Raw genomic sequence first — 27379 nt, 5'->3', positions numbered from 1 at the left:
AACAGAACAGAGAAAGAAGAAGTAGTAATACAAATGCAAATCCAGTTGATCCACTGAGGATGGAAGCCTGTTTTTTCCATGATAGATAGCAGAAAATCCCATTCCATTTTGTCAAACGCTTTCTCCATATCAATATTAATTGCCATAAGTCCACCGCGTCCTCGTTTCGATTTAAGAGAGTGGAGCATCTCATGAGAGAGGATAGAATTATCCTGGATGTGTCAACCAAGAACAAAAGCAGTTTGAAAAGGATAAATAAATTTAGACAATAACGGCTTAAGCTTATTAGCCAGAAGCTTTGAGATGATCTTGTAAATAATGTTGCAAAGACTAATAGGGCGGAAATGGTAAACCGCCGAAGGGCCTAGCCTCTTGGGGATTAAGGCGATGAACGTGTGATTCTGTTCTCTGAGTAGTTGATTAGAAGTGAAAAAATTCCCAATAGCCTGAAGAACATTGGATTTTATGCAATCCCAATATGTAATATAAAATAAAGCTGTAAACCAATCAGGACCAGAAGCTTTTTCACGACCTAGACTTAGCAAAGCCTCAAAAATTTCAGCTTCTTCAGGGATAGAACATAAATTATTGTTATCCAAGTCCGAGATAAGAGGATGAAAGAGATCCAATAATTCATGAGGGGATAGGGAATTTGTAGATGTGAACAACTGTTTGAAGTTAGTCACAAAACAATTTCCAATATCCGTACAGTCAAAAAGCCACCCACCATTCGGGGTCTGGAGAAGAGAAATAGAGTTACGATGCCGACGAATCAAAGTACTAGTATGAATAAACCTAGTATTAAGATCAGAAGAAGTGAGCCATAACTCTCTTGAGTTTGTTTTCTAGAGAGATTCTTCCTGTTTTAAATATTCATCTAATAATTCTTGAAGATGAAGCTCCATAGCCAAATTGGAATCCGAAGGCGAAGCTTGTTGAACCTTGTCAAGCAGGGAGAGAGTGCTATCCAGTTTACGTTTAATATTTCCAAAATAATGTTTATTCCAGTATTTGATAGCCACTTTAGTAATCTTTAACTTCTTAGTCAAACAGAAAAAATGAGAACCTGCAATAAGCGTTGACCAAGCTTCATTAATAACAATACCACAAGTAGGATCCCGAGTCCAAAAAGCCTCAAACCTAAAAGCCGAGGAAGCGAGTGGACTGGAAGGTTGGAATTAAGAAGAAGAGGACCGTGGTCAGAAGTGTGTGCTGGAAGATGAATAACCGAGTAAGATGGGAAAAAATTAATCCAATTGCAATTTGCAATACCCCTGTCAAGACGCTTCTTAATCAAACTGAAGCCATGTCTGTGATTGGACCAAGTATAAGGATTTCCATAGAACCCTAAATCAATCATTCCATAACCATCCATAAAATCAATGAACGGATTGGGAGAATAAGAGTCAAAAGGCCGACCACCCAATTTATCATCAGGTGAGATAATAACATTAAAGTCTCCAATACAAAACCATGGATCATTATAAGAAGCCCCAAAATTATCCATTGCATTCCAAAATTCAGCACATAAATTCTTGTAAGGAGGGCTATAAACAAAAGTAAGCAAGCATTTAATACAAGGATCATCAGAATAGTGCTAAACACAAATTATATTACAAGAAACATAAAAACTGACAATATTAACATCTGTTCGCCAAGCAAGCAAAAGACCTCCCTTAGAACCAGAGGGAGGTGCATGAACCATTAAAGAAAACCCCAGTTGACTCAAAATAGGGGTTGAAACCGAAGGTAAAGCTTTCGTTTTAGACAAAAACAAAATATCAGGATTGTGTTTCCTGATAAGAGCCCTAAGACTGCAAATTGTAGAGTCTTGGGCCAAACTCCTACAATTCCAGGACAAAGTGATTATATGTCTGGAGGGGGCATGGCCAAGCCAGCTGCCTCAATTTGTGCAGAAGTGGTAGCCACTGCATGAGAACCTGCATCCATCAAAATCAATTGAGTGACACTTCGTGATTTTTTTGCTGCCTTGTAAACTCTTCTTCCCAAAGTAGGTGACATTGGAACTGTTGGAAAGCCCATAGTTTCAACTCTGGTCATAGGAGAGGATTCAGCATAAGAAGAATGAGTCACTGAAAACGGTACAAAATCCTTTACCAAAGGAGCTGTAGGAAAAACTGGTGTGGTTGGCGTCGGTGGAGAGTTCCTTAAGGCCGAAAGTGAGTGAGCCGCCAACAACATCCTGTCCTGGTAGCTACTAGAAGTGGCTAGCTTTTTTTAAGGAATAGCAAAAAGATCAGACACTTCCAAAACTGCCATCCTTTTCTGTCCACTGGTTTTACTCAACTCAGAGAGTGTAGATGGGTAGGTATCCTCAAGTTGAGATTTTCCTTTAGAGGTTGCTGCATTTCCTTTCTTTTGATATGGTTGATGACAAGTTGTTGACCTAGAGAAATGAGATGATAATTTGTGGGTTAGGGGGGCCGTGGGGTAGACTAGATTTGGAGAATTGGTGGTGTAAGGTTGAACTGGGGCATGCATGGGTGAATCCATTGAACCAACAAACATCATGTGAGGCAAAGGAGAAGAAGAGGGAATGGGCAGACTTACATGGATGCTCCGAGAGATGAGAGAGTTGGGAAGAGGCAAAGGATCAAGAGGCACAAACGACAGGAAGAGGCAGAAGAGGGCCCTTGATAAAAATGGAGGGCAGACGGGCCAAATAGGGTCAAGCCTGAAGATGAATGCCCCATCACTCCAGTTAGTTGCTGAGCCAGTTGCAAATGGGCCGTATGGCTGTGCTGAGTGGTAGGTCCATGCAGAATTGGGCTCGTGATAGATGGCCCCATAGAAAGGTTTGGAAGACCAAAAGTTTATGGTCCAAAACCAGGCGGATAAAAAGGGCCAGAGTCACCCATGGACTGGGATTCCAGATCCGGATTAGCATGACCCGAGTGAGATGATATTTTAGCCTTGCCTTTGGGACACCTGTCCTGTTCTTACTGGTGAGACGTGGCAAAATAGGGATCAGAGAAACCGCTAGCAGCTTGAGGAGGAGCAACACCCAGAAGAGCTGGAGGCGTGACACCATGCATAAGCTGAGGAGGTTCAATAAGGAGCGAACAGGAACGCTGACCACTATGAGAGGATGTCGAATGAGGCTGAAATAAGTTTCCCAGATCCTCTGTACAGAGCAAAGAAGAAGAAAAAGACATCGCCGGGGAATTAGCAGGGCGAGATGGAGCAATCCTGGAACCCGAATAAACATATCCTCTAAGAGTATGAGCAAACAACTCTTGCTGGTTAGGGGGAATAGGACCAGGGCAAAAGAATTTCCGATGAACAATCAAACCACAATAAACACAGTAATCAGCCAACCTCTTATACTGGAACCTTATCCAGATAGAGGGAAGATCCAGACGAGGAAGAAAGAAACCCGGATTAAAATGCGGTAAAACATTAATCATTATACGGATTCTAAGATGATGGTGTGCAATAATACCCTCCAAATCACCATTTTCAACATTGAGAACTTCAATACCAATAAATTTCCCTATCTTGATTGCATTCACCGCAGTAAAATTTTGCAAAGGAAGACCGTGAACTTGCACCCAAGGTCAGGTCAACTTCATCTATAGTAAGTTCTGGGGGCCATGGTTTAACGAACATCAAAGCCTCTTTAACATTCCAAGGTCCATTATCCATAATCTTAGCAACCAAATCCTTAGAAGAGACAGTAAACAGAAAACGATCACTCGGGAGAATATCAACCGTGAAGGGAGTAGCAAATTTCCATGCTTGGAGAAGAAATTCACGTACCGTAACAACGAAGGGTGGGTTTGGTGAGATGATGCGACCAAACAGTCGAAAACCAGCCACTTGAGGGACAGTAAGAGGCACCGACTCAAGGGGAAACAGATCTTCACAGTTGAGTGCAGCAGTAGCCTTGATGAGTGCCTGTAGATTGGCAGAAGCCATAGCCATAGTGAGTGAGAGGGACAAGATGGTGGGCCTGCCGAGGTTGTAGTGAGAAAATGATTGGGTAAAAGGTATGGGAGATGAAAGATGGAACAAGGTGGGGACAAAATGTGAGAAGTTAGGTTGAGGAGCTTCTAGAGAGAAGTCAGACCTTCCCATCATGTGTTTACTTAGAAATACAAATTGTTGTAATAAGACTGTTAGTAGTTACCTCAACGCTTTTACTACTCCACAAATTATTTTTTTCTTGCTACTATCAGTAGATATGATACCTCATGCGGTCTAAAGGAAGGCCATGGAAGTTTTGTGGTTTGTTAATGTGTTTTAAAAGGATTTTTTTTTCTTAATATTTTTTTTAAAAGAGTATTTTTGATAAGTCATAAAAGTAAAAATAATTTTGAATATTTTACGCTTTGTATCTCTTATTAATATTTTTTATTTTAATAAAAAATAAAGAAAAAAGAAAAAGGTTTAACAAACAAAGCCAAGCCTTTTCACCAAACAAATCTTGATCTTGTTTTAAAAAATATATTTTTTGTTTTTAACTTAACAAAGATAATGTATAAATTCATTACGTTTGTATATGCAAAAACTTTCTTACTTAAAGTTGTTCTTGAGTTCACCACACGTTTTCTATATTTTGAGTTTAGGTAAAATTAAAACAAAATTATTCACTGTATTAATTTTTAAAAATTATTATTTGATCTAAAATTTAATAATTATCTAGTAAAAATTTATTTGTAAATTTTAGTGTCATGTTATATTTAGGAGTGAAGGGTGAAGTGTAAAGATAAGAAATGCTACATTTATTTAAATTTTTATAAAGAGAGCTTATAGAGTTTATTCATTGATAGTCATAATATTTTTTTATTAATTATTTTGATCATGTCTAATAAATAAGTTTTATATTAATTAGTAAAATTTTCTTCGAAAAAGTTTAAATATATATATCATTTTTTGGAAAAGATTTTTTCATTCCGAAAAGCTATTTTACGAAAATCACAGCCAAACAAAACCCAGCCCCACCCCTCTCTCTCTCTCTCTCTCTCTCTCTCTTCGGCTCACACCTCAACAACTCTCCTTTTCAACATTTTCTCTTTCCTCATCGATGCTCTGTCGGAGCTCGGCTTGTCCTCCTCCTCCTCTACTCACCTCCGCTTCTAAAATTTTCTCTCGTCGTTCTTCTCAATTACAGGTCCCTCTCTCTCTCATTCAGTCTTTTGGATTTAATTTTTTCTTTTGTATATGTAATTACAAAATCTCGATCTCTTTCTTCTGATAATTTTGTGGTTTTCGTTGAAGGTTAGTTAGTTCTGAGCTTGATTTTCGATCTCCGATTGTAGTGATTGGTTTGTTCCGTATTATGTTTTTTGAAGTTTGATTTGGCAGGTTTTTGAATCTTGAGCTTCGTTTGGCTGTTGAGAAACTGTGGGAAAAGAGGAACGAAGTGAAAATTTGGAATCGTACGGTAGCTCCTCCGAGTTTTTCAAGTTGTAAATGGAGCTTTCAATAGCATTTCCATGTTTCCTCAGCTGCCAAACATAGCATTAGGTTTGTGGACCGAGGAGAGGGAAATTTGCATTGATTTAAATTTAGAGTTTATGTTAGGTTTTAATTATGCATGTGAAAGCTCTTATTAGGGTCCATGTTGTGCTAGAAGTAGCTCTCTGGTTTTCTTGGAGTAAATGTTTATGAAATTGTTATGATGTGGCTCTAGGACGGAAGTGGGGATTTAAGATTCGGGTATTGTTTTGCAGATTCTGGTTTTGGGTTAAAGAATTAGGCTGTGGCGGTATGACGATGAGTGAGCGAAAAACCATCGATTTAGAACAGGGATGGGAGTTCATGCAGAAGGGGATCACAAAGCTGAAGAACATTCTAGAAGGGCTGCCGGAGGCGCAGTTCAGCTCTGAGGATTACATGATGCTATACACGTATCCATTTCTATGCTGTTTCGCTCGTATACTTGTTTATTGTTGTAATTCTAGTATGCCTCGAAGTTTGAGTTTGATGGAGATGATTATGATCTTGTATTTTTTCCTTGATTTATTGTGTACAGAACCATCTATAACATGTGTACTCAGAAGCCTCCTCATGATTACTCCCAACAGCTTTATGACAAGTACCGGGAGTCATTTGAAGAATACATAACTTCAACGGTAAGGAGCATTTTATGTATTTATGTGTTATTGCATTAACTGTGGCATTGAAGTCACTTGAATTTGTTAGTGTAGCATGAAATATGAAATGTGGGTTTCTGTGGCTAAAACTAGTTGCTGTTGAATATCAAGTTGGGAGGTAGGGGATTCAATATAAAGGTTTTCTACTGGAGAACTATTTGTTATTTTTCAATAGGTTCCACATTTACTTGTCAATCAGTTGATGTCCTCCACTGCATATTTATTAAAGCTTAAGTTGATATATTGTTGCCTTCCACCCCTCCCCCCCCCCCCCTTCTTGAAAATGGAATCAGGAAGCATTGGAAACACAATCTCTGCCATATAATCTTATTACTGCTTGTTGGACCATTCTCAGAAGTTTGCTATCAATTAGGTTCTCTATGGCTACCACTATCTTAGAGAATAAAGAAAGTTTTCTTTTTCTTTTCTTTGAGAAAGAAAAATTAATGGTTTGTTGTTTGTTTGGGTTTAGAGATTAGTATTATATGTCAACATCTTTAGTTATTTATTTGGTGTGAGGAAAACTGTGGGGAAAGCCAAATTAACAAGATGTGTAGGATGTTTCATTGGTCAGGATCTCTTCTTAGCTCAAGATTTGTCTTATGGAGTCTTAGTTCTAATTTGTTGTATATATAACAAACAACAAATTAGAAAAAGTTCTAATTTGTTGAATATATGTATTTAAGTATATTTAATTCTCATGCAATTGACTTTGATGGCTTCGTGTTGTGTACAGGTATTGCCATCTATAAGGGAGAAGCATGATGAGTTTATGTTGAGAGAGCTTGTGAAAAGGTGGGCAAACCACAAAGTTATGGTGAGATGGCTTTCTCGTTTCTTCCATTATCTTGATCGATATTTTATCGCTCGGAGGTCACTTCCACCCCTTAATGAAGTTGGACTTACTTGCTTCCGTGATCTGGTATGTCATGACTAAACCCTGACATGATGGTTCCATCATATTTCATGTTGTATAGATCATTTCATTGCCTCTTGGGAACGGATCACTTCATATTCCAAATTAAAACTTTACACTATCTTCCATCCAATTTGGTGTCGATTTTTTTTTTTCTTTTGAGAATCCAATTTGGTGTTCATTTTCTTAATTCTGATTTCAGGTCTATCAGGAGTTAAATGGAAAAGTAAGAGATGCTGTAATTTCTCTGGTATGTTTGCGCTTTTGCCTAAAATATAGACTACACTTATATAGTTGCCAAATAAGTTTACTTAATTTTTTTTTTTCAAATCAGATTGATCAAGAACGTGAGGGAGAGCAGATTGACCGAGCTCTATTGAAGAATGTTTTAGATATATTTGTTGAGATTGGAATGGGGCAAATGGATCAATACGAAAATGACTTCGAAGCAGCGATGCTTAAAGACACTGCTGCTTATTATTCTCGGAAAGCTTCTAGCTGGATTTTAGAAGATTCTTGTCCAGATTATATGCTGAAAGTAAGCTTTACATGTTTATGTTATTTGGTACAAAGTAAATTTCTCTGCATACCGAATGAATTCTAACTTTTGTTGTGGTAATTCCAGGCTGAGGAGTGCTTGAAACGGGAGAAAGACAGGGTTTCTCATTACTTGCATTCTAGTAGTGAGCCAAAGCTACTAGAGGTTTGTACTTTCTTTTTTTAGGAAAATCAAATTTAGTCCCTAGATTTTTATGCTATTTCAATTTAGTCCTTGACTTTTAAATTTCGACAATTAAGTCCTTAAGTTTTCCTTTGGTTTACAACAAGTCTCTGTCAACCCACTATCAAATTAATTAATGGTACGCCACGTCAAACTAATCAATTAATGTCACATGGCTTTTATTTGACACGCCATATACCAACTGTACGTGCCACGTGGCACAATTATTTTCAATTAAAAATATAACATAAAAAAAAAATTAAAAAAAAAAAACAAATTTTTTAATTTTTTGTTTTTTAAAAGAGAGGTGGCCAGCCACCCTTGGCGATGGGTGGGTTGGCCACCCCTAATTGGTAAGAGGGGCAACCCTTCATCAGATAATGGGTGGCAGCCCCTCCTGTGGGGGGCAGCGTCCCCTCTTTGAGAGGCGGCCACCCCCTGTGAAGGGACATTGCCTCTCAAAGGAGAGGGGCTGCCACCCTTCGCTAGTTAAGGGTGGCCGACCACCTCTTTGTTTATATATATATATATATATATTTTTTGTTTTAATTTTTTTATTTAGGGTATATTTGTAATGCCACATGGCACTTATAGTTGGCACATAACATGTTAAATGAGAGCCACGCGGTATTAATTGATTGGTTTGACGTGGTATATCGTTAATTAATTGGATGATAGGTTGACGGAGGGACCTATTTAAAACCGGAAGAAAACCTAAGTACCTAATTGTTGAAATTGAAAACCTAGGGACTAAATTGAAATCGGATAAAAAGCTTGGAACTAAATGTGATTTTTCCCTTTTTGTTTAATATAATCCAGCTTTTTGGTGTAGTATTTTAATGGATCATGGTTTATTAGGCTAATGAACGATTTTTTTTAAATATATATTGATTCTTACAATCCCTTTCCATGTTTTATTACAAAATGTGCAAATCTGGCTGTTACTTTGTGGTTATGACTCCTTTTTTCTTTCTTTTAGAAAGTTCAACATGAGTTGTTGTCAGTGTATGCAACCCAACTACTTGAAAAAGATAACTCTGGATGCCATGCATTGCTTAGAGATGACAAGGTACTGGGTAATTACCTTATTATTTAAATGGTTTTGCACAAGGTATTTGTAAATCAAGCAACTATTGCTGCTTTCTTACCTTTTTTTGTCCGGCTTAATGATGTCTAAGGTGGAAGATTTGTCAAGAATGTTCAGGCTCTTTTCTAAAATACCTCGAGGATTAGATCCCGTTTCCAGCATATTTAAGCAGGTTAGTTGTTTCCAACTTAGTGTTCATCCTTTTCTTTTCTAGTTAAAGGGGGTCTAAGTGTCTTTATCTCATTAAGTCTTTAAGATTTTGTCTGCTATTCTCTAATGCAGCATGTTACTGCTGAAGGAACGGCCTTGGTCAAACTGGCGGAAGATGCAGCAAGCAACAAGAAGGTCTTTGCTTTGACTTTTTTCTCCTCTTTAATCTTCTTTACAATACTTTTCGAAAAGGTTCATTTTCCACTTCTATATCACTGAACGAATTGAAGAATGAATATTATCTTGTCATTCCCAGGCCAGGGAATTGGTACTCCTTTTCATGTAGGGACAAAACGCAACACTTATTTCACTAAAAAAGAATGATATTTTTTTTAGTAAGTAATTGAAATATCATTAAAAGCGCAAAATGCGTACCCATGTACAAAGGGAGTATACAAGAAAAAGTACCTAGCTAGAAATAGAAAACAAGTCGAGAAATTCATGAAAACTAAGCAAATTAAGATGTAAGGCAGTTGTCCAGTGATGAGATTTGAAGAAGAAAGACTTTAGTTCCGCCACTGTCCTCTCCCAGTCTTCAAAACATCTATCATTTTTTCCCCTCCAAAGGCACCACAAAAGTCGGGGTGAAACCATCTTCCATACAATTGAACACTGAGGACTAACTCCCAACCCATCTTCAACAAGTGAAAAGATCTACTACTCTTCTAAGCATAACCCAAGCTAGCCAAAGACGACTGAAGATAGAAAGTACTGATGATCTCACTATGGAGAAGAAGATGATCCATAATCTCTCAACTCTTTGTGCACATACAACACCAATCAACCACAATGACACGCTTGTTCCCTAGGTTAGCTATGGTGAGGATCTTCCCTGGGGTGGTTGTGCAAGCAAAAACACCGCTCTCAAGGGAACATTATGCTACCAAATACTCTTCCAATGAAAAATGGGCGCTCTAATCAGTACAAGGACGTTATAGATAGATCTAACATCAAACAACCCTATTTTGGAAGAGACCTAGCATAGCTTGTCTTCACCTCCCCATATCAATCTTAGAGAATGCAACAAATTAAAAAACAAAGTAAAGACATCCACTTCTCAATTAGGAGCCATTCTACTAAAGTTATATTCCATCGGTTAAAACCACTAAAATAGCTTCTTCTTTTTTCTTTTTTTATAAGTAAAAGGAATCTTTGTTTTATGAGTACATGGGGAGTAGAACCCAAGTACTCATGGTTCCAAGTAATCTGCCACAGAAGCATCTTTTACGCGAGCAATAATATATAAAATTGGGAAAGATTCCTTAAGTGCCTAATCCCCACACCACAAGTCGTGCTAAAATCTAATTTTGGAACCATTACCCACTCTAAACCTGGTATGACTAGAGAACTCCTTGCAACCCCTCATGTTATTTTCCATAACCCCACCCTATACAGTCCATAAACCTCACTAGAACACCACCCACCCCACGAGTTGCCATACTTAGTGTCCACTACGACTTGCCTTAAGGCCTTTCTCTCATGCACATTGCGCCAAAGCTACTTTCCCAAAGAGCATCCATGGTTGAACAAAAGCAAGTTCTAGATCCCCAACCCTCCCTAAAAAATCAGGGAACAAATTTTGGACCAACTAATCAAGTGAAATTTGAACTCATCACCTAGCTCACCCCATAAGAAATCCCATTGGCTTTTCTATGCAATTGACAATTCCAGCGGGAAGGGAAAAGAGAGACAAAATACATAGGCAAAAATGGAGAGTGTACCCTTGATTGAGGTAATCCTTCCACCCTTAGACAGGTACATCATTTTTTAACCTGCCAATCCGTGCTCAGTCTTCTCAATAACATCATCCCAAATTGATTTGGCCTTAAAAGAAGCTCTCAATGAGAGGCCAAGATACTTCAAAGGCAAAGAAGACTCCCCACAACCCAGAATACTATTCAACCCATCAACATTATGGACATTATCCACAGGAACCAATTATGACTTGGCCAGATTAATTTTCAAATCGAATACAACTTCAAACCATAAGAATAAGGCACAGAGATAACGAATGTGATTTGGATTAGCTCCGCATAAAATAAAGGTGTCATCTGCAAACAAAAGATGAGAGATGTGAAGCATATCAGAGTTCCTAGACCCCATAGAAAAGCCTAAAAGAAAGCCCCCATCTATAGTAGCAAGTATCATTTTACTAAGAGCCTCCATTACAATGACAAAGAGTAAAGGAGATAGAAGATCTCCCTATGTCTACTTATCAAAAAAAAAAAATACTTATCAAAAAGATCTCCCTACGTCAGACCATGGGAGCTACTGAAGAATCCAAAAGGAGAACCATTCACCAAGACAAAAAAGCGCACTAAAGAAATACAATGCGCTATCCAATTACATCATTTCTCCCCAAAACCACATCTCCTCAACAAGTACAAAAGTAACTCCCAATGAACATGATCGTAGGTATTTTCAATATCTATTTTGAAAAGCAAACCTGGAACACCAGATCTGATCCTGCTATCCAATCTCTCATTAGCTATAAGAATGGAGTCTAAAATTTGCCAATCTCTCATTAGCTATAAGAATGGAGTCTAAAATTTGCCTACCTTTGACAAACGCATTTTTGGGCTTCAAAATAATCTTTTCTACAACCCTTTTCAACCTATTGGCTAGGACTTTGGCAATCATCTTATAAACCCCACTCACTAAATTGATAGGTCTAAAGTCTTTAACTTATAACGCCTCGGGCTTCTTTGTAATGAGTGCAATAAAAGTAGCATTAAGGTTTTTTTTTTTTGGGACAAATTTCTAAGAGTTTTTTTACAAACTAGCTTCTAAAAGTGACGTGTCATTTGCATGTGAGAAGAACATGTTTTTTTTTCTTTCCTAAGGATACAGTACATATTTTTTTTAAAAGCATATGTTTCTTATATGCTTTTTCAATGGCCCAAAAGACACATCGCTTTTAGAGATTGGTTTGTAGGAGTTTCACACAAACCAATTTGTAGGAAATTTGTGTCTCTTTTGTTTCAAACTTACCTTTAGCATGAAAATCATGGAACACCCTCATAACATCTTCTTTAATCACATCCCACCACACTTGAAAGAAAGCCATAGTAAAAACCATTAGGGTCCGACGCCTTATCCCTATGTTTACCTTTCACCACCTCTAACACCTCAATTTCCTCAAACGGTCTCTCTAACCAAGTGGAATCCTCCACATCAATGGAGTCAAAAGCAAGGCCATCAAGCTTGGGCCGCCAACTAAACTGGTCGGTAAACAATCTGTTATAGAAAAACACAATGTGTTCCCTGATCTCAGAATGATTAGAGGAAACTAAACCATTGACCAACAACAACTCAATGAAGTTGTTTCTTCTATTCAAGCTAGCTACTCGATGGAAAAACTTTGTGCATTTGTCTCCCTCTCTTAGCCAAAGAGCCCTCAACTTTTGCCTCTAACTTATCTCCTTCAACAAGGCTACCCTCCCAAAATTACCAAAAACTATGTCTTTGCTTCATTTCTCTTCATCACATTGCACTCTCTCTTCCTCCAAACCATCAAGAACACTTAACTTCAAGAGATTCTTTTTCTGGTTCTCCACATTGCCAAACTCTTGCTCTTTATTGACTTTTAAATCAACTTTCAAAGTCTTAATTTTGTGAGCCAAAGCGAAGCTCGAGGAGCCTTGAAAATGATAGGAAGACCACCACTGTTTCACTTTCTCCACAAAGCCTTCCACCTTTAACCACATATTCTCAAATATCTTCTACCACTCTGAATGCCTCCACAATTGAGGAGAATGGAAAAGTGGTCCGAGTAAAGTCTAGGCAACCTCTTCTAAAACATATAAGAAAATTGGGCTTCCCATTCCGGAAAGATTAGGAATCTATCAATTCTGGACCAAGAGTGGGGATCTCGGTTATTAGACCACATAAGTTTTCATCCTACGAGGGGGTTATATCCATAAGGCCCCGATAAAAAATAAATTTTGAAAACTCCACCGCAGTAGGACAAAAATGGGCTTCACCCAATCTTTCACTAGGAAAACAAGCGACATTGAAGTCACCCCAATGCACCACGGCAAGTTCCACCAACTAATCAAGCCAACCAGTTCCTCCCATAAGCCCCTCCTATCACAATCAGAATTAGGCCCATAGACACCCACAAAAGCCCAAGAGAAGCCATCTTCAACGTTTCTAAAGGAGCAATCTACAACAAATTCCCCCACACACTGTTCAACTTTCTACACCACCCTTTAGGGGCTCCTTTACGCTTTAATAAAATTCTCTACTTATCAAAAAAAAAAAAAAAAAACTTTCTACACCACCCTTCTATTCCATATAATCAAGATACCACCAGAGGCCCCTCTAAAAGTTGAGTAACACCAATCCACGTGTTAACATCCCCACAAGCTACGCACAATAGTATTGGAAACGAGCTCTAGTTTAGATAACAAATAATATTTTCCTTCCATTGTCTGAGTACAATCCTGACTCTAAGGCGTTTGTCAACTTCATTTAACCTGATAATATACCTTAGTCTTCATAAAAAAATCCAAGCATTGCCCTCCCCTTGGATCTGCCTCGACTAGAATGACCACCTTTCTAATCATAGTTGATGAAGTAGGACAACCTTTTTAATTCTCTATTTTCTTTACTACCTAGCTTGGAACGATACTCCCACACAATGCCTAATTTCCTTCACTTTCTAGAAAACCCAAGCTAAAGACTTGTGTCTCCATCAGGGACGAGGGCAAGAACTCAACGGGATGGGTTCCACCTCAAAGAAAACTTCTAAATCCAAGCAGGGCGGTGTTGCATCAACAATAGAGATGCTCTGTAAGGGCTAGGTTCATCTATTTAGTCTCTCAAAGGTGCATTGGCATTATAAGGTCAACTAGAGCAACCAAATTAATGCAGCAGTTAATGCATGATAAAAGCTAGCATTAATTAAAATTTTAATTATTGCGGAAACATTTGGTCAAATTCTAAAATAACAACATAATTATTGAACGTTCTTTCCAGTACTTATTTAACATAAAATATGAGTTTCATGGCATGATCTCTAATGATCTCCTAATCCCCCATCCCGGCCTCCTATTCCTTGCTACTTATAGTCTTATAACCAGAAACAAAATAGTAGAGTGAGCAAAAAAGCTCAGTAAGTAAAATCCCCAACCAGAAAATAGTTGTGTTAAATTCACTTTCTTTAAAACATTTTCTTCTTTGAAATCATATTAAAAACAAGTTTGTTACTTCTGTAACATATGCATATGTATAACTTATACATTTTCTTATTATTGCCTATGAACACAATATGGCCCCATTTGCTAGGATTGAGCGGTCCTTGCGACCATGGCAATGCCTATTGCCTCAGATGTGCCTTTTGGGCTAGCTGATTAACTTTTTGGTGCACTTAGCTTGGCAATGACGATGGATCCCACCTTCACGTAAACGTCCTTTAGTAGGTTGTGCTTTCATCTTAGCACCGTTATTGTGCTGTCTCTTCTATGAATCTCTTGACCAAAATAGCTGCCATAGAAGCCTTCTATCTCTAATGCTCTATCTTTTGTCCTATTAGGCCAAGCATATTTGGGACAGTGTTATTGAGAAGATAGGTCATCGGTTAATAGTTGGAAAAAGGATGTATTTGTTAAGGCCAGTAGGGTTACCATTTTTAAGAGCACACTTTCCAATTTTTAAGAGCATTCAATTGTAAGACCATAATTAACATTATTCTAATTGCAAGTTTCTGGAAGAGTAATGCTACTCTTCACACTGGTTGACGTGAAATGGCTTTGCTTTGGAATTTTTTTTTTTTTAAAATAGTTAACATGAGAAGCCACTTAAAACACGCCACGTCAGTTAGTAAGAAATTGGTGTGAAGAGTAACATTACTCTTTCTAGAATATCCTCCATTAACTCTTGTCACTTAATTAATCAAGGAAAATATTTGAAATAAAATCCCTTGAAGGGCACTACATGGCCCACGGCTATGTAGTGGTTCCTAGGGTTTTTGGTGCAATTTTTCCTTTTATAAAAATGCTCTTAAAAATCTTATTTCCTTCCATGAAGATTCGAACTCATGGCCTTCTTATTAAAGCACATTAGGCTTACCATAGCTCAATCCCTTGCTTGTTCGTTAGTGCAACAGCTTTATAAAGCTCAATTCCTTGTTTGTTAAGCTACTTATTTTTCTTGAGAGAAATTTAAGATAATAATTTTATAACACATGCTTAGTGAGCTTATGATCCATTTAATTTAATTAACATAGGCTTCACTAATGGGCCTGCACACTCTAAGCTTCTCTACCAAGGAATATTCTAGACTAGAATTGGGGTCGTTACACACTCCTTTCTACAACACCCCTGGCACTTCCCACAGTCTCATAGGATACAACAACTTGCCCCTTATCGGTACTAATACTACCCTCCCGAACCTTCTCATGAGAGGAAGGCAATGGAGCAGGAGAAAAAATTGCCTGGAAACTATTTCCCCCCACTAACAACCACTGGCCTTTCAGAACTAGGAGGAGTTGAGTTGACTCCTAAAGGGCCCATACCAGAGGCCTGGAATTTTTCTAACACTGCAATAGATAACTTAGCCCTCATCATGTCATTTCTCAGACAAAACAGGGTCAAACACACTATCTTTCTTAGGCCTGACTTGCCGAAACAAGCTTGGCAATTTTCCTGACCTGCACACTTTGCCACCAATATCGAAATCCGGAAGCCCAGTGCTAAGAGGGACCATCGCTACCTTATCCCTAGCAGTGTCTGATGGAGAGGGGAGGGGTAAGTGTTGTGAAAATGCAACCATGAGCTTCTCCTTGCACGGATGATCTCTGGCGAGCAATGACCCTCCCACAAGGTACTCCAAAAAAATTTGGGCAACTCCCATGCCTTTGATGATTGCCAGCGGAGTCACCATCACACCGCTTGACTGAGCAGAGCTCATAACCGCCTGAACAGGTACTGAACCCGGGCCTTGACTCGAAGACGAAGACTCCCCAACCCGCGGATTTCTCACCAGTTTTGTTGTCGGCTGAACCTGGGGCGAAGACTGGAGCTATGTATTCGGCCTATTTTTAGAACGATTTGGGCCTGGGCCTGCTTCGAAATGATACCCTTATCCAGCTGATACCTGTTCCATATCTGTTTTACTTATAGACTGATGGGCTTTCTGCGAATCTTGGCCTTGGACACCTGCAAAAATGAGCTGGTCCTGCTTCGAACTCGAGCCCTATCCACCTTAGCAGAAGCCTGCTCCACATCTGCGAAAATGGGGTCGGCTCGCACTGTTTGGCTGGGCTTTTCCTGTACAAATTTGGCCTTATCCACTTTATAAAACTCTGTCAGCCCCTTGGAACAGATTTGTTCTAATTGATGGTCATAATAAGTATTAGTCCATAAAGTGTATTGTCATTGGTCATCATAGCCTATATGGGTGAATTGGCTGTGTGATCTTTTGAAATTAATTTTTTTAGTAGATTCTGCAATTATTAATTTTGATGACTGATGTTAATCATATAAAAAAAGTAATGGCTAAATAAACAACCTGAGTGGATTGAAGGATTTAAAGGTGCTAGGGGCAATTATTACTGGATTTTCATCCTATCTTTCTTTTCTGGCCGTTAATTACAATATGTCATTAGTTAACATTCGATCTTTCCTGGAAACGCACATTCTGTTAGTAGACAGGAGCGCTTTGTTTTCTTAGTGCCTTTTCTCATTTTTCTGGGAACAATAACAAAAAAATAATAAAAATAAAAAATAAAAAATCTGACCTTGCAAGCTCACTTGAAATCTGAAAAGTGTTTTCCAATAGGCTTAAACTTTGAGCCTCTCATTAAATACCATTCACATTGTGTTCCATCTTATAATTAGTGACTTACTGCAGACTGATGCAAGAAAAATGATCTTTAGAATGTTTAGATCAGTGACTTATTGCAGACCATTGCATAGCCTACTTTCTTCTTTTCTTTTCTTTTTTCCCTGATCTTTTTATGCACACCATAGTCTTGAACTTTTCATTTTGCTTTGATGTTCACTATAGTTTTTCTTTTCCTATTTTCACAGGCGGAGAAGAAGGATGTGGTTGGTTTGCAGGAACAGGTAACTTTATGAAGCTTGTACTTCTAGAATTTGTCTGGACTGTTCAATGATTGGAAACTGATATAGGGTGTGCTCGTCAGGTTTTTGTTAGAAAAGTGATTGAGCTGCATGACAAATACCTAGCATATGTGAATGATTGTTTCCAAAACCATACTCTTTTTCACAAGGTTTGTATTAGAGAAGCTTCAAGTTTTGTCATGATCGGACTCATATGTTCCTCCGCATCTCAATGTTCCCTCTATTATTGTAGGCACTCAAGGAGGCTTTTGAGGTCTTCTGCAACAAGGGTGTTGCTGGAAGCTCAAGTGCAGAACTGCTTGCTACTTTTTGTGATAACATTCTTAAGAAAGGTGGAAGCGAGAAACTGAGTGATGAAGCCATTGAAGAAACACTTGAAAAGGTCTTTCCTACTCCTGATGAGTTATTTTGTTTAACTTCTACTAGACATATTTAAGAACTTCATGATTGTTTTTACTTCCTGCAGGTAGTAAAGTTGCTTGCTTATATTAGCGACAAAGATCTGTTCGCAGAATTCTACAGGTACAGTCTTATTTTCAGATGATTGGTTGCCTCGTCGATTATTTTAAAAATTGAAAACACAATATGATGATTGTTTTACTTGCATTAGTGGCAACAAGCTGTTTGCTGAATTCTATAGATATATAGCTTATTCTCAGATGATTGGTTGTCTTCCATCAATTATATTAACAATTGAAAGCACATTGATGATTGCTTTGTGTTTACTTCAAAATGACAAGTTGTAGATGATTAATTATGTTGCATGATTGCTGGCAGAAAGAAGCTTGCTCGACGGCTTCTTTTTGACAAGAGTGCAAATGATGACCACGAGAGGAGCATTTTGACAAAGCTTAAGCAGCAATGTGGTGGTCAGTTTACCTCAAAGATGGAGGGAATGGTCAGTTGCCTTGTAATCTTTTGTGAATTGAAATCTGAGATGTTAATTAAGTACAATTTTTATATTGATGTATCCCGATATTTCATCAGTATTCCAATATCTAATATGGTACTGGTGGAGACTTTTTCATTTAATATTGGTTTTCTTTCTTGTAGGTTACAGATTTAACATTAGCTAGGGAAAATCAGACCAGCTTTGAGGAGTACCTAAGCAGTAATCCACAAACAAATCCGGGGATTGACTTGACTGTTACTGTTCTGACTACTGGCTTCTGGCCAAGTTACAAGTCTTTTGACCTCAACCTTCCACCCGAGATGGTAATTTGGAATTTTTTTGTTGATTTTATATAAATGTGCATGGTTAATTGTTTTCAGGAAGTCACTAACATTCTTTCTTATTTATTCTTAGGTAAAGTGTGTTGAAGTTTTCCGCGAATTCTATCAAACAAAAACAAAGCACAGAAAACTTACATGGATATACTCCTTGGGTACTTGTAACATCAGTGGGAAATTTGAACCCAAAACTATGGAACTGATTGTGACCACCGTTCAGGTGATATATTAATAAAATTTTCTTTCTGTTCTACAAATGGATTTCTTTATGCTAATATAGAGGGTTTCTTCTGGGACAGGCTTCGGCCCTCTTACTTTTCAATTCCTCAGATAGGTTGAGTTATTCGGACATCATGACTGAATTGAACTTGACCGATGATGACGTTGTTAGACTGCTCCACTCCTTGTCATGTGCCAAGTATAAGATTCTGAATAAGGAGCCTAACACAAAAACAATATCTCCTACTGATTACTTTGAGTTCAACTCAAAGTTCACTGACAAAATGAGGAGGATCAAGGTACTCGGATATTTTTTGAAGATCTTGTTCTAGTTTACCCGTTTAATTTACTGATTGCTTTGTATGACTTGCAGATTCCTCTTCCTCCTGTTGATGAGAAGAAGAAAGTAATAGAAGATGTTGACAAGGATAGACGGTATGCTATTGATGCCTCAATTGTGCGCATCATGAAGAGCCGTAAAGTATTAGGTCACCAGCAGTTGGTCATGGAGTGTGTTGAGCAGTTGGGTCGCATGTTCAAGGTTTTAATGGCCACTTGTCCTTCTCTCATATATGATCTATGTCCTGTTTCTTTTGATCAGTTTTAACTCACCGCTCTTTCTTGAATGTGAATTTGCAGCCTGATTTCAAGGCAATAAAGAAGCGGATTGAAGATCTGATCACTCGAGACTATCTGGAAAGAGACAAAGATAACCCCAATTTGTTCAGGTACCTAGCATGATTTGATTATCACCCAATGCATTTGTTATGAGCCTTCCTTTTAGGCTCATAACAGCATTGACGCTATTGCTGCTGCAAATAGCAAAAGATAAGTTATTGGTGGAAACAAAAGTATACGCAAATGCCACGCTGTGAGGTGTGTCCCTTTAGGCGATTGCTTAGAAGCAGCAGCTAAGAATGCTTGTACATTTTTTTTTTGCCTTGGAAGCCAGGCATGGACAACTACTGTAGATTGTGCACGCATGTTGGAGAAATTGTAATTTAATTCCATAAAGTGGTCCAGTGCACCAGTTGGATCCCGTCCTGTAACTTTTGTTTTGTAATTCACTGCACTGCCCCTCGTCCCCATGACTGAAAAGAAATGTGCATCTTTAATTGCATTTTGATTCTCAATCTTCATACCCAAACCACCCCCCATTGCCCTAGCCTCTAGTAGTGTTTTATGCCTTACTCAATGCTTCCCCTTCTATAAATTTCTTTGCTTAATGTTATTTCCTAGGTTACTTACTATAAGGCTTCCGACTTTTTGGCTTTTCAAAAAAGGACGGGAACAAATCTGCAAGGAGATGAAATAAAATGAAGATCTGCGCTGCATGTAACCTTGATCATTGGATCTAAAATTTCCATACCGATTAGTGCGGACTATATTCAGTTCATTGGTCTGAAGAAGGATGTTAGAAAAATAACGTAATGGGAAAAAAAAAAAATTTGGTACCTCTGTCTCTCTCTTACACCAAAACTGGAACTAATTAGAGTTGTTCCACGAGTTTGCATGGCTCCTGAATTTCGAGCATTTTCTTTCCCGAGGGTAGATCATGATACTAGAGCGATACATGTATAAGATATCCAGAGTCTAAATGCTCCATACTAGCTAGTCGCTACACAGTACAGTTGGGCTGCCACTGATGGGCGCCCATTAGTTATTACATGTCCCACTTGCATATAGCAGGCAGGACCCAGTCATTTACTTTTCTATCAGTTTTCAATCATGTTTATGCTGGCAAATAGATTGTGCAACTACTGAGCACACCTACAAAAAAGGTTGGGAGTACTATACCACATCTTGTAAGGACCAGTATGGCAACCAGTTATGATCTCAAGTTTGACAAGTATTCAACAAAGTCAACTGACTGTAAACCGAAGTTTGCTCCAAATTGTGAAGGTCAGATATATAATGTCTAAGAAGGGTAATATTGATTTTATTTTATTTTATTATTTTTTGTGTGTTGCCCTTAATAAAATGAGCTATAAAAAAAAAAAAAAAAAAAAAAATTCTTTTTCTAATTCCACTGGCATTAGTTATGAGATATTACCATTGATGAGGAAATGGTGGCCGCCATGGGATCGAGGACACAAGTTTCGTTAATAATCGACAATATTTGTTTTGAAGGGCTAGGGACCGGACGTTAAGGAAACCCAATATTTCTCATTTATTTCCTATTAAATTTTCTTTTATTTTCTGATTTTATTTCCGTTACGGTCTTATTTCCTTGATATCTTTTTATATATGTTTCATATCTGCATTTATCTCTATTTTTTAGAAAAATAATAATAAATAAAAAAAAGTTTAATTCTCCTCGATCTGTTTAAGATTGTAAATGTTCATATGGTGCTCAAACTATCAAGGAAGTGATCATTTGGAGACCCGATCCCAAATGGAAGTTTGCAACTTGGTCATGATGATGAAAATTTGAGTGCTTTTTCTTACCCGTTTGACACGGCATAAGTTCTTAGGCAGGTAATCACAATGTGATTAGTCAAATGTGCAAGAGTAACACTTCTTGCAACCCTAATGGGCGACCACATATACCAAACAATTAGAGGAATTGAAACCATTTAAAAATAGTTATGTGATAGTTTAGAGTGAACGTAATTTTTTTTTATTATTTAATGAAAGTTATGTTTATTCCTTGTAAAAAAAAAAAAAAAAAAAATTGTCAGAAACAGTTTATAGGAACAAGTTCGAGCTCATGCATGCACTGTACTTTAGTCTTTATTGAACAAACAGACGTACACCAAAAGAAAGAATAGTTTTAGTCTTTTGTAGCATGCATGAACAGTCTTATTCGTTATGGGGGCCATCAAACGTAATTCAAAGTTGGTGCTGGATTAACACACAATCGAACGTGAACAAGTGTCGCAACTTGCGAAGGTGGTTCAATGAATATAATGCGTTGAATTCAAACAAAAGTGCCAACATTCATTTCCAATTTGTTTTATATAAACACATACGGAATTAAGTGAATGGAGCAAAATTAACGGTTCAATTCTCTTTGTCATTGCAATTAATTTGCTTCCATGCCTTCTGTGGCTTTTCTGTCTTCCAATGGTTCAGCCTTTTGTGGCTTGCTTAGTCTTCAACAAATTATTTCTTTAAGCATGTCTGCTGGTATATATACATATATATATATATATATATATATATATATATATATATATGGGCAGTTTAAGCTTCGATCTCAAGCTTGGAATTTGGGACCCATTTGATGAGATCACCCTCCTCTTTCCCCCCTCCCCCAACCCCAAAGCCTAAAACGAGTTCTTGAAAAGGATAGTTTGGGGGAAAAGGTGGTGAAATTTCCACAACAACTGATAATAATGCAGTAATGGCAAGTTAGGAACATGCAGCACACCTTGGCGTGAGCACTACGTACTGCACTAGGTTTTTAGTTAGTGGGTTGTCATTTTTCAAAAGTAGAATGAGTCAAGGCCGCCTAGCTAGTTATGTGTTGCATAGATGTTTGTCAAACACGTGTTCTACCCTCACCAAATTATACAAAGGTTGTTTCACTGTTGGAATTAGACTCCATTTTGCTTGTTTTACAAAGTAGTTTTGTTTTTTTATGAATATAGCATATTAACATGTCCACGTTCGTCAGTTGTAAGATCGTTCGCTTGGAAATTAAAATGTTTCTATGGGATTATCTAGATCGATGCTAGTCGTTACGACCTTGAATGCCTCACATGGGTTAATAAGTACTATAATCTTAATTATGTGTATATATATATAAGCTTTGAAGTAACTTCTTTCAAAGATGAGTTTTACATCTATCTAGCTTGTATTATTTAATATCAGAACTGGCCACCACGTCGAGTAATATGGAATTGGATGCAGTTCGTCAAGTATAAAATCAAATGAGTTGCGATTTTGTAGTTGATCGAGTCACAAAGAAGACGACCTCTATATGTCATGACCCCAGCTAACCTTGCAAGTTAGTTTTTAACAATAAATTTTACTTAAAATTTGTATAGCTAGTTTTGTTCACACGACAATTCAGTACCCAAAATTAATTAATTAATACAATTTAAGCTGATTCTTTTTCCGGTGGGCTGATGGAGTAATTGGGGGTGGAGATAATCATTTAAAGAATGTCGATCGCCTGCAATTTGATTTTATTCATATTATTGGTGTGAGGAAAGCACTAAGTGAGCAACTTGTGATGGGTTTTTGATGATTCTAATTAAGCGGAATGACATTAAAGTGCTAGCAATAAGTAGAGCACAAAGGAGCTCAAACAATATTCATGACATGAGAAACAAACTAAGCAATTAAAGGGAACAAAGGTACGGTAGCTATTATATATAATTGCAACCACCTACGTCGTGGATCACTATGAAATTAAAATATATATAATGAGCTAGCTTTGTGAAATTTGATGATGATACGGTTATGAGTACGACCGGGGTAGAAGGTACTCGCTACTCCGGGTGGCCATCGGAGGTGCATTGGACATCACGCAAAGTGCAGTGCTCTTTCAGTTGCTGGACTCTACCTTCGGCTGACTGTTAAATAGAAAAAATAACTCTTCTCAAAGCCCCCACTGAAGTCTCCGAACTCTCTAACGTTACCATTAACTACCATGTCCCGGTTCAAGAATTTTAACCCGATTCCCTTTCTAAGCTGGCGTGAAGCACACTATCATCAGATAGGCTTCTCCCGTTTCTTAAGATTGACTAACCCGTGTACAAGTGCCGTCTCTAAAGTTCCATTTGGATATTTGGTGCTTGAGAGATCGACCAAGTAAGCAAAGGAATTGACGATGCAACGAGCTTTGTGAAATTTGGGTTGAAAAATTAGCCAGATCCGTCAAAGATGACCTATGCAACCAGAATGATGTGTTCAGTTGAACAAAGCCCAGAGGCATAATTAATTAACTAGCTAAATGATGATGCAATTAGTCTAGTGGGTAACAGAGAGATGACATGTATAGTATGAAGCTGAGGTACACATGCATATATAATTTGCGGGCCTCTTTTCTCTCCCACCGCTAACAAAAAGCTCTTTACCCTAGAGCAATGGAACACACATGATTTTGTCCATCTTCTGTTTGATTCTTTCAAAATATTGGGTGGTGGTGTTGTTTGGATCGATCACGGCGCCCCCACATGATTGTTTGCTTCTTTCCTTATTAGGAATATTAGAGAGGAAACAGTGAAAGTGGCATCTGCTTCTGTTCGGTTCTTGTTTGATTCTCTGCTTACAGCTGCTAATTATAAGTCATCCAAGTCCTCACAACAAAGACAATTTGACAAGAAAATTAAGCTTAAATCCATTAATTTGACAGCTTATACAAAATATGAGCTAGACATGAACAGTGCAGTCCAGTGATCCACAATCGGTTGGATCGATCATATGCATACCCACTAACTAGTGATTTGGTAATATTCTATTTCCAACACGTAGGGAAGTGAAACTTGATCATAGTACTTTTTTATATATATATATTTTATACAAAGTCTAATAATGGGCATCCCAAGGTGGAGCCTTCTTAGTTTGAATTAATTCTAGGCCTGAATCTTGGCAAAATCCAGGGATTTCTTGCCTTCCAACTTGTTTGTTACATAGTGTTTACTGTACTCTCCATGATTGTATCGTCGATACTTGCATGGGCTGTTTTCATCCACCAATTCTTCCATCGGGCCAACCTCTACTTCGTAGCTAGGAGCATAAAACGTGACAATTGACAGTCGGTCTTTCTCCTTGTGAGTCACTGCTCTATGCTCCACACTCTTGTATTTCCCATTTGTAAGAACCTGAAATTTTTGAAAATCAAGTTAAGATATGTTGATCTTTGAACAAAGAAGTTATATATATACATATATATAAAATTTCAGATATATATCTTACTTCTATGGTGTCACCAATGTTGATTACAAGAGCAGTTGGGATGGGTTGAACAGGCACCCATCTGTTATTCTGAAGGATTTGAAGACCTACTGAGCTGCCTTTTCCTTGCTGCAACACTGTGAGAGCACTTCCATCTGAATGTGGACTCAGACCTAAAACAAGGTCAGGCCTTGGACATGGTGGGTAGTAGTTCATCCTTATGGCTTGCACAGCCACCCCAAACATCTCTTCAAAGATGTCTTGTCTCAAGCCTAGGCTCATGGCTATATATTTCAACAGATTCTCGCAAACTTTTCTCACTTCTCTTGAGTAAACATCTACAGTTTCACTGCAGAGACAAAAATATATATGAGGTGATCAGTAATTAACCAAAAGATTGCAGATTACAGGAATAAGCACAGCACAGCACAGCTTTTACCTGAACTTGGCAGGCTTTGTTGGCCATAGCTTTGGGTTCCTTATGAAGTGGGGTTCAACCCCAAGAGCAAACATGTTACACCAATCCAGCTTTTGGTCCTCTGAGAAAACAAACGCCTGCCCATATCCTTGAACAGTCCCTGGGGCCATTGGGTACTTTAGTTTCTCTTCAACTGGTAGCATGAAGAATTCCTTGGACACCTTCTCTATGCTCTCAAGCAAAGACAGCTCAATTTCATGATTAATCACCTAACAGAATAACAAAAACATTAGCTTACAAAGTAACACGATCACCATTCTTTTAAGGCATGTATATGTACGTACCTGAAAGAATCCCCACTTCTCACAGGCGGTTGCAAGTTGCAAAATTTCATCTTTGTTTCCTTTTACAAGCTTGGAGAGATCAATAATGGGAATGTCAGTAGGAGATGATAGAGCTGTGGCTGGTTCTGGCCTCTCAGTCATATCCCTTACAAATCTTTCTGGAATCGTAGTTGGCTTACCCTTTCTTAGTTCTTGGACATCGTCTATGTGCCCAACCTTGATGGGAGGAGAAAGTGGTACTGGGGCCATGGAAACAGAATCTAGAGGTTAACAATAAGAAATCTACTTGGTAACACTAGACTTAAACTCGTCTATTTATAGGGGGAGGGAAACATACATCTAAGCACTTTGTTGAGTGTGATTTGTGGGTGGCCCACATTATGCACTTTATGAAATTAATTCATATACATCTAACTCCATATATACGCAGACGCAGCATTAGAAGAATTGTCACGCAAACAGATCAATACCAAAAAAGATATTTATATATATATATATATACGCCATATGCAAACGATGCAGCATTGGAAGAAGAACTGTCACGCAAACGGATAAAGAACACGAAAGATAAAAGATTGACATCTCGATCACCAAACAGAGGAAACAAAATATGTTTATTCATCAATTTTAATCTGTTTTAATTGGAGTACTACAAGAGAACGCTTGAATCGACAACGACAAAAACCTAACCCTAATTTGACTGACTTGATGCCAAACTCATTATTGAATCACTAATAATGAAAGACCCAATTATTTATTTTTCATTCTGCATCATATATAACGTCAAACGTCTGGACAAGATTGAAACACATATATAAAAGGCCATTAAATCAGCCAATTAATTACACAACAATTGGGGTTGTTTCTTGTATGTGTAACATAGTCATCGATCTCTAGCTATGAAACGAAACATGTGATTCTTTTTCAATTTTTTATGCTTAAAGAGAGCTGGGAATCTAGCAGTAGTGGTACTGATAATTGTCCCTTGTTGCAGACTTATGTGAGTGGTAGACGTAGGGGCCATTTCATTGTGCTAAGTAGATGTCTCCACCTCTGGAGACCAGATATAGTGTTGCTGTCATCATGCCTTTGTCTACCGTTCCCCTTCCTTGAGGGTCCACGCTTTCTAACACCGTCTATTTTGTATCTCTGTAGATCTTTTAGTCCAAAAAAAGACCCTCTAATATATATATATATGCATAACTAATTTGTGTATGAATAGTGCTACTGATCCCCCACTTAGCCCTACAGCATGCTAGAGAATATGGTGTCACCCACATAAAATGTTAGAGGTTAATCTTCGAAATATCTGGGTTTAATTTATTTAAACTTGGGTTCGATTTGACGAAGATTTTCTATAATTCTTAATTAGTGAAACTGATGAAAATATTAGGACATCAAATTATCAAAAACCTCAAGCGATTATTATAGAAATTCAAAAGGGGTTTTAGAAATTATCCCAGAAAATGCATGTGCGTACGTATATGGAAGGAGGAATTAATTGATATTTTGGATCATAACATGTAGACTCAGATAAAGGTCTCTGATTGCACCGCTACAACTAACTAGCTTTACTGACAACTACTTTTTCGATAACTTTCTTCCATCTTGATGATCTTCCTCAAGGCCGTAGAATGGATTGCTGTGATGGATAGTGTAATTTTTTTTATTATTGTTTTAGTTATCTGTAACTTTCTTCTCATCTATTAAAAAAAAAATGATAGAAAAAGGTGCACCGACTGTGTAGGATGAAATAGAAAGATGTCCCCCCCCAAAGAGAAGCGTAGGAAAATCGTCCTTGAGAATCTTAGAAAGTAAAAACCCATTGTTTTCAAGAAGCGTGGGGGGAAAAAGTGAAGTCCAACATGGAAAAATGTGTTGGAGAGATTCCAAGTCACAAAAATTCGAGCAGTACGATCGATGCATTGCATTTTGGACAAAAAATCAATTCTTATATATACACACCCATATATATACCCACATGGGGTTGGCCACCGCAGACCCCTCTTTTTTCTTTTCTTTTTTCTTTTTTTCTTTTTTTCAATTTTTTTTTTTAAAAAAATTATTATTTTTAATTAATTTTTAAAGTTTTTTTTAATTTTTATTTTTTTATATAGTGTCACGTACGTGTCAACCTCTGACGGACCTTTAATATTTGGATAGAAAATATAACAGAGGTAC

The 27379-nt window shown here is 37.8% G+C and overlaps 2 protein-coding genes across 5 annotated transcripts; one reads left to right on the top strand and one right to left on the bottom strand.

Annotated features, from left to right (window-relative positions):
• Positions 1-4983: 4983 nt before the first annotated feature.
• On the top strand, positions 4984-19722 carry LOC133880292 (cullin-1). Of its 4 annotated transcripts, none has more exons than XM_062319253.1 (21): positions 4984-5134; positions 5329-5402; positions 5697-5873; positions 5999-6098; positions 6856-7041; positions 7238-7285; positions 7370-7573; positions 7661-7738; positions 8736-8825; positions 8935-9015; positions 9126-9188; positions 17087-17122; positions 17203-17289; positions 17373-17522; positions 17607-17662; positions 17918-18038; positions 18194-18355; positions 18447-18590; positions 18670-18888; positions 18963-19130; positions 19229-19722. In XM_062319253.1, the coding sequence occupies exons 3-21, from the start codon at positions 5734-5736 to the stop codon at positions 19328-19330; spliced, it is 2235 nt and encodes a 744-aa protein (XP_062175237.1). In that variant the 5' UTR covers positions 4984-5134; positions 5329-5402; positions 5697-5733; the 3' UTR covers positions 19331-19722. The 4 variants fall into 4 exon arrangements, with proteins under 4 accessions (XP_062175237.1, XP_062175214.1, XP_062175228.1 ...); XM_062319230.1 differs by having other exon boundaries at positions 5329-5490; XM_062319244.1 differs by lacking the exon at positions 5329-5402.
• Positions 19723-23854: 4132 nt separating this feature from the next.
• On the bottom strand, positions 23855-25479 carry LOC133858857 (protein SRG1). Its single transcript, XM_062294317.1, has 4 exons — positions 25199-25479; positions 24876-25123; positions 24458-24785; positions 23855-24363 (listed from the first exon to the last, which is right to left on the bottom strand). Exons 1-4 carry the CDS (start codon positions 25445-25447, stop codon positions 24115-24117), a joined length of 1074 nt encoding a protein of 357 aa, XP_062150301.1. The 5' UTR covers positions 25448-25479; the 3' UTR covers positions 23855-24114.
• Between the last annotated feature and the right edge of the window lie 1900 nt (positions 25480-27379).

This window comes from Alnus glutinosa, chromosome 1 (assembly GCF_958979055.1).
Source record: "Alnus glutinosa chromosome 1, dhAlnGlut1.1, whole genome shotgun sequence".
In the NCBI taxonomy this organism is placed as follows: Eukaryota; Viridiplantae; Streptophyta; class Magnoliopsida; order Fagales; family Betulaceae; genus Alnus; species Alnus glutinosa.
This window is presented reverse-complemented; position numbering and strand designations above follow the sequence as displayed.